Source organism: Arctopsyche grandis, unplaced genomic scaffold (genome assembly GCF_051622035.1).
Source record: "Arctopsyche grandis isolate Sample6627 unplaced genomic scaffold, ASM5162203v2 HiC_scaffold_15, whole genome shotgun sequence".
NCBI classification, from domain to species: Eukaryota; Metazoa; Arthropoda; class Insecta; order Trichoptera; family Hydropsychidae; genus Arctopsyche; species Arctopsyche grandis.
In genome coordinates, this window is record NW_027518423.1 from 70,797 (window position 1) to 82,747 (window position 11,951).

The following is an 11,951-nucleotide window of genomic DNA, read 5'->3' on the forward strand; positions in this document are numbered from 1 at the left end:
TCAATACACCGTACATTAATTGAATTAATATTTCAAATATATTAACTTTTCAATATTTATTAATTATATAATTTACTTTCAGAACGTTAAGGCCGTTAAGGAATTCGTGAAATTCTACAAGCGTGGATTCGTTACCAAGTTCAAGCTCTTCTGTCTGACTTTCGACAAACATAGGGATGAAGCTGTTGCTCTATTCAATGTCTTCTACTATGCTAAGGATTTCGAAACCTTCTACAAGACCGCTTGCTGGGCCCGCGAATTCATGAACCACGGAGTCTTTGTCTATTCCTTCACAGTAGCCGTTCTCCACCGTGAGGATTGCCACGGATTCGTCTTGCCAGCAGCTTATGAAATTTACCCCTTCTACTTCGTCAGCAGCGATGTCCTCGCAAAGGCCAATTACATCAAACAACAAGGATACGTTCAAGATCCTAAACTCGCCGAGTTTTATGGTATCCAATTCGAAGACAACACCTACACATTCTACGACAACTACACCCAAGGTTATGACTTCTATGATCAAGAACGAAAAGTATCTTACTTCACCAACGACATCGGATTGAACTCGTACTACTTCTACTTCCATGCTGACTACCCATTCTAGCAAGGAGGCGAACGATTCGGATTGAACAAGGATAGACGCGGTGAGCTGTACTACTTCACTCACCAACAACTTTTGGGTCGTTACTACTTGGAAAGATTGTCCAACGGATTGGGAGAAATCCCTTAATTCAACTGGAAGTACCCAGTCAAGACTCAGTACAACCCCAACATGAGATACCCCAACGGATATCCCTTCCCAAGGAGGCAAGAGAACTACTACGTCAACACCGATAACAACCAGTACCTCGTCCAGGAAGTCGAAGATTATGAAAGACGCATCCGTGATGCCGTTACCCAAGGATTCGTGACTTTGGTGAATATTTAGAATCTGGTGAATTACTTTTAAATCATTTGAGATAAATTTTAATTTTATTTATTATTTATTTTCAGTTCGATGGAACCAAATTGTTCTTGAAGGACTACAGTGACATTGAAACCCTCGGACGCTTCGTGCAAAGCAACCCTGACTTTGGAGATATCAGATTCTATGACTACCTCTCTGTCATCGCTAAATTATTGTTAGGTGGTGCTGTCAAACCTTACGACACGTAAGTTTTTTTGTCTCGCGTTATTATAATGGTTGTGGCTATTTGCAGGTACTATATCTGCGACAGACGCAAAGCCTTCTGCGCATGCGTGTGAACTGTCACTGTCAACGTGTTTACTGTTAAAATTTTGTTTTAAACTCTTAAAATTTAGTTCGAATTCGTAGAGTAAAACATATAATCCAAATTAGAAATTTATTTGCCTCACGTATAATGAACGATTGCTTAAACAAGTAAAGCATACATTAAATGTAAGAAATTATAATCAAATTATAAGAAGTTCACGCGCATGCGCAGAAGGCTTTGCACCTGTCGCAGATATAGTACCTGCAAATAGCCAATAATTCACAGATATAGTACATGCAAATAGCCACAACCTATTATAATTACTAAAATTCCAAAATTTCTTACTAATATTCTTACTGATATTTTTCAATAGGATTGACTACGTACCATCTGCCCTAGAACAATACCAAACTGCTATGCGCGATCCCGTTTTCTATCAACTGTATGTACAAGCGCTTCATGAGCTACTTCTTCCGCTTCAAGCAATACATGCCTTCTTACACCAAGGAAGAATTGTACGTACATTCCAGGCATCAAAGTAGAACATGTTGAATTCACCCGTTTGAAGACATACTTCGAAAACTTCACGTACGATAACACCAACGGCGTATACATGGACAAACAGGAATTGAGCCAACATAAGGAGAAATACGTGTTCCAAGCCAGCCAAAAACGTTTGAACCACCAGAAATTCAATGTCAACTACGAAATCAGCTCCGAAAAAGACACAGAAGCTTCCTTCAGAGTATTCTTCGGACCTAAATACGACAGCTTCGGCCGTCACATCAAGTTGAACGACAACAAGTACAACTTCGTCGAAGTTGACTACTTCGTGTACAAACTGAAATCTGGCAAGAACTCTTTCGTTCGCAAGAATACTGAATTCTCCAGCACGCGAGCTCTACAAGAAGGTCCTCACCGGCATCGCTGGCGAGGGAGAGTTCAAACTGGACCAGAGTGAAGCCCACAGTGGATGGCCACTAAGGTTATTGGTACCCAAAGGCAGACGTGGAGGCATGGTCTACCAATTCTACGTGATCGTGACTCCATTCAAGCAGGCTAAGGTACGATTCGGCTCCACCTTCCCCTACCAGTACAGCGCTGGTGTTGGCAGCGGATCTCGATACTACGAGGACCTCCCATTCGGTTTCCCCTTCGACCGTGAAATCGACGAAACATACTTCTACACACCCAACATGTACTTCGGAGACATGATCGTCTACCACTCAGACTCGTACTCCAAGAAGAACGATGTTGCCCACCGCTTCGAAACCGAAGAACACTAAAAATTCAATTGATTTCTTTTACTTACTTTTAATTCAATCTCTACTAAATTACCAACTTGGATACATACAATGAATTTTTAAAATAAAGTATGTTTTGAAACCGATCAATATATTTTTATTTTTACATATTTTATGAATTGCAATTATTAATTATAATATTTACATTACATATACTTTACAATACATAACATACATACATACATTATTTACAATACATTTGTTAAGTCAGAACTGAAAATCCCCTCTGGAGATGGAAAGTCTGAAATGGCAGTCAGTAATAAAATATTTAGGAGTAACGTTCGATAAAATAATGAGATGGGCACCTCACATTGAGGGAGCGAAATGCCAGTCGATAATTATGGTTTCATTTTGAAACTTTTGTTTTAGTGAGCTATCGCATGATAATTCTATTAATTTTTCTTTTTCGATGGTTGTCAGTTCGAATTCGTCTTCTTCATTGTAGTTAAATGGATTCTGTATACACAACAACTTTGAGAAATCAAGGTCTTTGAAATAATTGGAAAAATGCAGCACTAAACCATCCAAGTGCTCAGTAAAAAGATTTTTACTTGCTTCAATATTGGCTGTGGCCCAGAAATCTTTGGAAAGTGAAAACATATCCAACTGATTCTTTTGTAAATTTGATTTCCATAACTTCAACTTTTTAATGAAAGCTTTTACTTTGTCTTTTTGAACAAGTGGATGGATCTGTGATCCCTGCATTGATTTTTTTTTATTGGACCATCGTGGCATTACAGGAAGAACCTAATGCGCCACAATGGCCTACATTTAACAAAGATAATACAAGTAAAAAAAAAAACAGAAAAATTAGAAAGCAGAATAAAAAAAAAGAATAAAAAGTAACAAAAGGAAAATAATAATACAAATAAAATAGTACATAAAATGTATAAAGGAGAAAGAAAAAGTAAAATAAATTAACAAAATATGAATAAAAAATAAAATCACAGCGAGGCCCAAATGGAAGAGAGTAGATTAAGATTCCACTCATTCATCACATTCAAATTAAGAAAGTAATGATGAGCGCAGGTTACCAGATAAACATGTTAAAATAACATCCGATAATCTACGCTCCCCAAGGTGGAAAATATTACATTCAGGGACGGCAGCAACGATTTCATTGAGAAGTCGAATAGCTCTTGGAATAGGAGCCATTCGAAAAAGAACTGTGCGAGCAGCAGGTACAACCATCAAATGATGATGTCTACCACGCACATAATTATTAGGGACATAATGTCCCAACTGTTCCAGCAACAACGGGCATGACGTATTACCACGCAATAGCTGGAGAACGAAACGAATTAACGAGAAATTTCTACGAAGTTCAAGGGAATTATACCCAAGCATGCCCAAAAGGAAAGGAGTAGGATAAAGATATGGGTAGTACCCATACTCTTTCTTATAAAGAAAACGAAGAAATGCTTTTTGCACTTTATCGATAATAAGAGAGTAGTTTACCTCATGCGGATTCAACACAATCGCATTTTACTCTAGCTTACTTCTAACAAGCGAGTTGAAAAGCAAGCGAGAAGACAAGGGGTTGGAGAATAATCTAGCATATCTTAAGACAAATCCAAGTCGACGAAAGGAAACGTCAGCGACTGTCTTGATGTGGTTGTGAAAGGTGAATTGAGGATCAAAAGTGATACCCCAAAAGTGACCATTAATTCCACACACTTCAACAATACGGATCCAATGGAATATCCGTGACAATAAAGCGAATTCGCACGTCTTATTTAAACCCCTCAATTTTCCAAAAATCTCAACCAAATAGGCAAGTTTAACAATTAAATTATTGAGAGGTTTTCTTCGAGAAAGGTTGCTAATTAAATTTGTATATAAAAATGAAAGAAAAATAAAAATAAACATTCAAGCATTGAATTTTTACTGTTAAGCTACGATATTAAGTTTTATTTATTTGTAGATATTATGGTATGAAAATTATTTTATTAAAAAGTTTTGGCGCCTCCCCTGGCAATAGTCCGCGCCTCCCCAGGGAGGCGCGCCTCCCAGTTTGGAAACCACTGGCGCAGATGATCCAGCTGTAGATTTGGAATAGGGTTGCCAATAATTCCGGATTGAACCATGTCGTACTGTCACTGTCATAGGTCAAGCCTGTTTAATTTTTTTTTTCCTGAAACGTATGTTCTGTGATGTGGGGAAAATATATATTCTATATTCCAGCTTTCCTATTTAAATTCAGCATGTGTATGTATGTACATATATTGATAATACCATACTCGTTATGCAAGTGCCGAAGAAATCTCTTCTGCACTATCTCGATGAATAAACTTAGTTAGTTACTAGGTGGAAAGTCAAAATTATAAACTGAAATGAAGTGTTACGGGGACGAGTAGGAGATGGTATATGCAATTTATAAAAAAAATTAATGTTTATATTTTATTTTCCAAAAGAAGCATTTTGTGTAGACGAGATCTATGCAGACATGTTTTGAGATGCGTGATACAAGTCTCAAACACAAAATTACCAGTTACAAGTTACCAGTTTAATTCGGCAGTTTAATCACAAGTGGGTTTCAATATGGCTGACATGAGTAGATATACAACAAGGATATTAATTTCAACCAATGACAGAATTTTAGTAAAACAACTGGCATTCATGCGTAAGTTTTAGTATTTGATATATTTGTCCTTTGGGGGTATCACGAAATGATTGAATAGAAACACACAATTAGTCATACAGATTAACCCTTTGAGTGCTGACGACTTTTCTGTTGAAAGCCCGCCACGCTTAAAATTTCGCCAACATTTCCAACTAGAATTATTTAGAAATCCAATAGAAAGCAGGTATAAAAAGTGTAGCTTATTCAAACAAACACTAGATATCTACCGCTGAGGATTTCGAGTTTTGTAAATGTGTGTTTAAACTCTTTAATATATCTTGAAACAATCTAATCTATAATTTGGAAAGAGACTTTGTATGTATCCTTGGTCGTCGTCGTCGTCGTCGTCCGTAGATCGGTGACGTCATCGAACACGTGATTCGATTTTTTTTTTCGATCCATGGGCGCCGATTTGTTTTTTTCGTTTCAATAGATTCACCCCCGCGGGGGCGCAAGGCGAGTAGCTTCATGGGGCCTCGCCAGGGGCGCCACAAGGGGCGCAGCCCAGTGGGGCCCCGAAGGGGGCCCGGAGGGCGCAGCCTTATGGGGCGCAGCCCCATGGGGCTCAAAAGGGGGCGCAGCTTTATGGGGCACAGCCTTATCGGCCGCAGCCTTATGGGGCGCAACCTTATGGGGCGCAGTCTTATGGGGCGCAGCCTTATGGGGCGCTGTCTTATGGGGCGCAGCCTTATGGGGCGCCGCCTTATAGAGCTTAGCCGCATGGGGCCCCGAAGGGGCCCCAGCCTCATGGGGCGCAGCCCCATGGGGCCCCAAAGAGGGCGCAGGGGGGCGCAGCCGCATGGAGCTTAGCCGCATGGGGCCCCGAAGGGGGCGCAGCCCAATGGGGCCCCGAAGGGGGCGCAGCCTCATTGGGCCCCAAAGGGGGCGCAGCCTCATGGGGCGAAGCCCCATGGGGCGCAGCCTTATGAGGCGAAGCTCTAAACGGCAACTGATCATGGGGGCGAAGCCCTAAAAGGCATTAACTAAGGGGGGCGAAGCCCTAGACGGCAATTTATCATGGGGACGCGGAGGAGCGAAGCCCTAAAAGGCAACTGATCATGAGGGCGAAGCCTTAGACGGCATTTAATCATGGGGGCGCGGGGGGGCGAAGCCCTAAAAGGCATTAACTAAGGGAGGCGAAGCCCTAGACGGCATTTAATCATGGGGACGCGGAGGGGCGAAGCCCTAATAGGCATTAACTAAGGGGGGTGAAGCCCTAGACGGCAATTAATCATGGGGGCGCGGAGGGGCGAAGCCCTAATAGGCATTAACTAAGGGGGGCGAAGCCCTAGACGGCAATTAATCATGGGGGCGCGGAGGGGCGAAGCCCTAAAAGGCAACTGATCATGGGGGCGAAGCCTTAGACGGCATTTAATCATGGGATTGCAGAGGGGCGAAGCCCTAAAAGGCATTAATTAAGGGGGGCGAAGCCCTTAACGGCAATTAATCTTGGGGGCGCGGGGGGCGAAGCCCTAAAAGGCAACTGATCATGGGGGCGAAGCCCTAGACGGCATTTAATCATGGGGGCGCGGAGGGGCGAAGCCCTAAACGGCAATTTATCTTGGGGGCGTGGGGGGCGAAGCCCTAAAAGGCATTAACTAAGGGGGGCGAAGCCCTAGACGGCATTTAATCATGGGGGCGCGGAGGGGCGAAGCCCTAAAAGGCAACTGATCATGGGGGCGAAGCCCTAAACGGCAATTGCTCATGGGGGCGTGGAGGGGCGAAGCCCTAGAAGGCAAAGGCTCAGGGGGGCGCCGAGGGCGAAGCCCTAGAAGGCAAAAAAAAAATTTGATTTTTTTTAATTTTTTTTTTTGATTTTGTTTTTGATTTTTTTTTTATTTATTTATTTATTTTTTTTTAAATTTTTTTTTATTTTTTTTTAAATTTTAAAATTTTTTTTTTATTTTATTTAAATGTTTACTATTAGCTTAGTCATGTTTAAGCGGTTTATATTATAAACACTGAGCGAAGCCGGGTAATACAGCTAGTATAAAATAAACAAAAGAAGTCTATTAATGAATGTGTTTTTCCAAAACTAGTTTGTGCACGCAACGTATGTATATAATATAATATAATATTACAAAGGTAGGGCAAAAGTCAATATTTGATTTGAAATTTTTCAGTGTCTGATTACATTGTTATCTATTTTTTACATTTTTGATTTAAAATCAAGACCTTGAATTTTATTATGTGTAATTATGTATATGCATGTATGTACTTATGCATATAATATTTTCTTACAAAAACAATAATAATATACTCGTTTGAAGTTATTATAAACAATTATATCCTTAAGCCGGTCTGTACGATCTCAACTATGCTTGGTTTAATTTGAATAGTATTGTGCAATACTAGACATTTAAAAACAATATTGTATCAACCACTGGCAAAAGATATATAATTACATGGATAAATCAGTAGTTAGCGAGGTCCCGGGATCGAGCCGTAATTAGACCCCGATTGAAACTAATCATACATTGTAATCATGATTTGAAGTAATAATCATACATTATTTTATTTACAATTGCCAGTGACATTTCAGACTTGTTCGTAGTCGTCAGTATGGCTAATAAAAAAAAAAGAATACTCTTAATAAACATTAATTAATTTATTTAACCACTTAATCGCCGATTCGATTATTTTATTAAACATAATATGTGTTTAGTGCCAACACTTGACACTACCTCTTGAATATATCACAAACCAACGAAAAATATTGACTTTTTATTTCAATTTCATTAGTATCACAGGATGTTTTTAGATGTCACTGTGAAGAAACCAAAATTAATTTCGAGTCACAGCCTTAAATACGAAAGAGCGCGCACCGGTGCGCTTATGGTGATGAAGTGGTTAAGAATACTTGGGAAAGGAACATAGACGATGGACCTATACAAAAACTACTATACAAAAAAAACTCGGACGTGACTAACCCATTACTTTATCATACATTTATGTATTTGAGGAATATAAGAAGTATAAAAAAAAAATTCGATAATGAAACATAGTACATACACGTTCACACATACCGGCTATGAGAGAATTTTCGATATAAATGTATGAAAAAGTTACAACAGGACAACAGTTCTACTTCCGGTTGTTGAATTTTGTTTAAAATATTTTGGTTACTTAAAATTACTATAAATATTATAAGCACAAACTATCACTAATATAGAAATAGTTTAAAATGTCAAAATAAAATAATGAAATATTGTTTTAAGAAAAATTACTACTTCCGGTTTACGAATTTTAATCAAAACTTTATCAACTTTAAGTTAGTACATGAAGAATACAAATATTAATTTTCAGCTTCATACGTTCAGTGGTGTGGAATAAAGTTACATAAAGCAAAAATAATAACGACAAAAATATAATCGAAATAAATTCAAAATAAGAGAAAATAAATGAAGAATTAAAAACAGAAAATAATATATTGATAAAATGAATAACTATAAAAACCCATTAATTTTAAGGAAATCATCAAGTTTTTTTATTAAAAGGTTTAGATTACTAGAAGTTACCAATTCAATAAATATATTATTCAAAATATTAACCATTATGGACGCAAAAACGAAATAACATATAGACATATAAAAAATGAAAAAAATAAATCAATATACGTATATAAAAAAACAATTACAACATAAGAACACATATACGATTTCAAGTCATACAATCGATCAAATTGAATCAAACGAAGCGATCAAATTGGTACGTGCGATAGGATAAGAGAAAAAATTGCGGCATCTATCCAAACCTGTCAACATCAATTCAAACCCGTGTTGATAGGTTTGAATTGATCAACAAGTGTCGATCTGGAGCAGCTATGGTGAAAATGAAAAAAAAGAATATAATACAATATTGCTAAGCAGAAGCTTTACAACAGACAGATTTACCGACAGATCGCTACGTTCACGGGCTATTGTCTAATCTCACCTACAAATACACACATACGTATATCCTGAAAATAGTCGATATATTTTATATGATAGAAAGGTGGTAGACTCATTTCAAATTATTTCCAATATACCAGATATTGAACGCACGACTTTCGTTCTATTCTTTTTATACTACTTCCATATATGTATGTATACATATTTAATATAAATTCGGTACATGGAGGGCTTTCCCTCAACGGTGAAGAAATTACTCTTCAACGCGATGTGGAGATGGCAACATAGGGTTATTTTAATCAACGTTAAATTAACGAGGGGCGGGGGATATTTTGGCATAATTTTTGCGGCAAGTCGAGACATGTTTGCGTACACACGTACACAATTACATGTCGCCGAAAATAAGATAACGGGTGTTATTGTGGCGAAGTGTGGGGTCAGATAGACCACGGGTGTGCGATTACGGGTCGGGGTCACGGTCTGGGGTCACGCACATCCGCCTCGACACGGAGTCACGTGAGGGTTGTGTCTTTTAATCGGTTCGGAGTCAAATGTATATCTCTGTCTGTCTGTATATACATACATATATAAATTATAAAATATAGAGTGAAAAAAGAAAAATTTATAGGCGTTTAAACAATTAAAATCTGACATAGCGAGAGGGTGGCGAAAAGGGAAAAAACGATCGGAAGAGTGTGGATAAATATGGCAATGTGGATAATGGTAATTGGATTAATAGTCACATTGCGGTGGTCACAAAGACTTGGCACTCAAGTTCTCGATAGTATGATAGTTATCGTTAGTATGATGGACTTTTTGGCTGCCAGATGTTATTTTTCACCATTGTAATGGTGGATTTGATTTCCACATATATTGATGACCAAACCGAGCAAAATGGCAAAGTTTGAAAACGATCGGATAAGAACCCAAATTTCGTCACACGAAAAAATCGAAAGCGAAGTAAGAAGAGGTTAGTGACTAGTAAAAAAAAAAATATTTGTTTGCCAGCTATGAAAAAATATATAATTTTTAACTTAGGACCACCAAATTTGCTATACTTTCTCATTGTGAAATGTATGGTAGACTGGTTTTGGAAGGGTTTTTTTCTGGCTTTGAGCAAAGCTAGTAATTTATATTATAGCCAGAAGTATAGCTCGGTGGTTGCGTTAATGCTAACCACCGAGAGGTTCCCGGGTTCAAGCCCTGGGCTAACCTCGATTGAATTGAATTTATTCAGAAGTATTTCAGACTTGGACATTTGTGACTCCGAATCGATCGTTTCCTTTCACAGTTTACCAACGTGTCTGATTTAAATTGGCAAAATCATTCCTACACACTGTCACCACTATTTGAATATGATTTCAAAAAATTTTAATCTATAAATTTATATATGGACAAGTTGGTCCAATGATGCCGCTAAAGGTAATAGTTATATGTACATAAAAATGTAAATAAAAAAAAAAATACACATGTAGTTAAAATATTGAGTGTCGGTAAATAAACGTGTATTTCAAATTAGAATAATGTATTGTCTGGGTATGTTTTTGCATCTGTGTAAATACGCCAAAATGGAGAAGCTGGGAGCTTACGCATAAATCAGTTGGGCTTTCTATCCTTATTTGAGGTTTGTGGTTATTCAATATTTCAGTCAAAGTCAACATCATTGTGGTTTTCGATCGTTTATTGTTGTTCTTATTAATTAATCGGACTTTCAAAAGCTTACAGTTATATTTCAAACATTTGCTCGGTGGAAATATTTCAAATTTATTTTGAAAAAAAAAATAAGTAAATATATAAAATAAATAAAAAAACAATTAAACCTGTAAAATTTTTATCCTGAAATATTTCTATTCAAAAATTTATTCATAATTTAAAATATATTCAAATGCCAGAAAATGGTTTTTAGAATTAGATTATAAAGAATGTAAAGGATTCTGTTTGAGGAGTACGAATTCGATTAAAATCAACCAAAATAATATTAAAAAAAACAGGCTGACTATAACTCGTTATTCCATCCACAAGTCTGCAAAGAAAGAAAAATAAAAACCACTACAACGCAATCAGGAATCAATAAAAGATACAAATCAGTCAAAATCTCGAAATCATTTGCCACTTCGTATATTTTATTTTTATTTATTATATTTTTAATTTTTAAACATTGAAATTAAAAACATTGCAGTATTTTTTATTACATAAATCGCTGTATTTCGAGAGGCTGAAGAGCAATTAATTTATTACATCTATGTATTTAGACTTGTACATAAATTTTTCATATTGTACATTAATCAAATTCAGATATTTGTGACAGCGGGTAGGATGATGTTTGCCAATCTGATGGAGGAACTCAAATAAATTGACAAACTCTGATAGGAAACAATCGACTTGGAGTCACAAATATCCAAGTATGACCAGCAGCATTAAATATTAGCACGGGATCGAACCCGGTAACCTTTCGGTGCTAAACATAAAAGCAACTACCGAGAAATACTGCTGCCTATATATATATATATATATATATGTACATAAAAACCTACATACATATGTTAATAAAATAAAAATCTAATTGAGAATGCAAAAGCAAAGCAAAAAAACACAAAATACATACGTATTTTGTATTTTTATTAAAACCATTTATCAATAATAGAAGTATGACAGAAAAGTAGATAAATATATGAAACTTTGAGCATATTATAATTGTGACTCGAGCATATATATATATGTGATTTGAGCATATATATATATATATATATATATATATATATATATATATATATATATATATATATATATATATATATATATATATATATATATATATATATATATATATATATATATATATATATATATATATATATATATATATATATATATATATATATATATATATATATATATATATATATATATATATATATAT

At 36.5% G+C, this 11,951-nt stretch overlaps 1 protein-coding gene across 1 annotated transcript; it reads left to right on the forward strand.

Annotated features, from left to right (window-relative positions):
• Positions 1–439: 439 nt before the first annotated feature.
• Positions 440–2,603, forward strand: LOC143921865 (basic juvenile hormone-suppressible protein 2-like). The gene is made up of 3 exons (XM_077445185.1): positions 440–916; positions 994–1,151; positions 1,588–2,603. The coding sequence occupies exons 1-3, from the start codon at positions 773–775 to the stop codon at positions 1,754–1,756; spliced, it is 471 nt and encodes a 156-aa protein (XP_077301311.1). The 5' UTR covers positions 440–772; the 3' UTR covers positions 1,757–2,603.
• Positions 2,604–11,951: the final 9,348 nt, after the last annotated feature.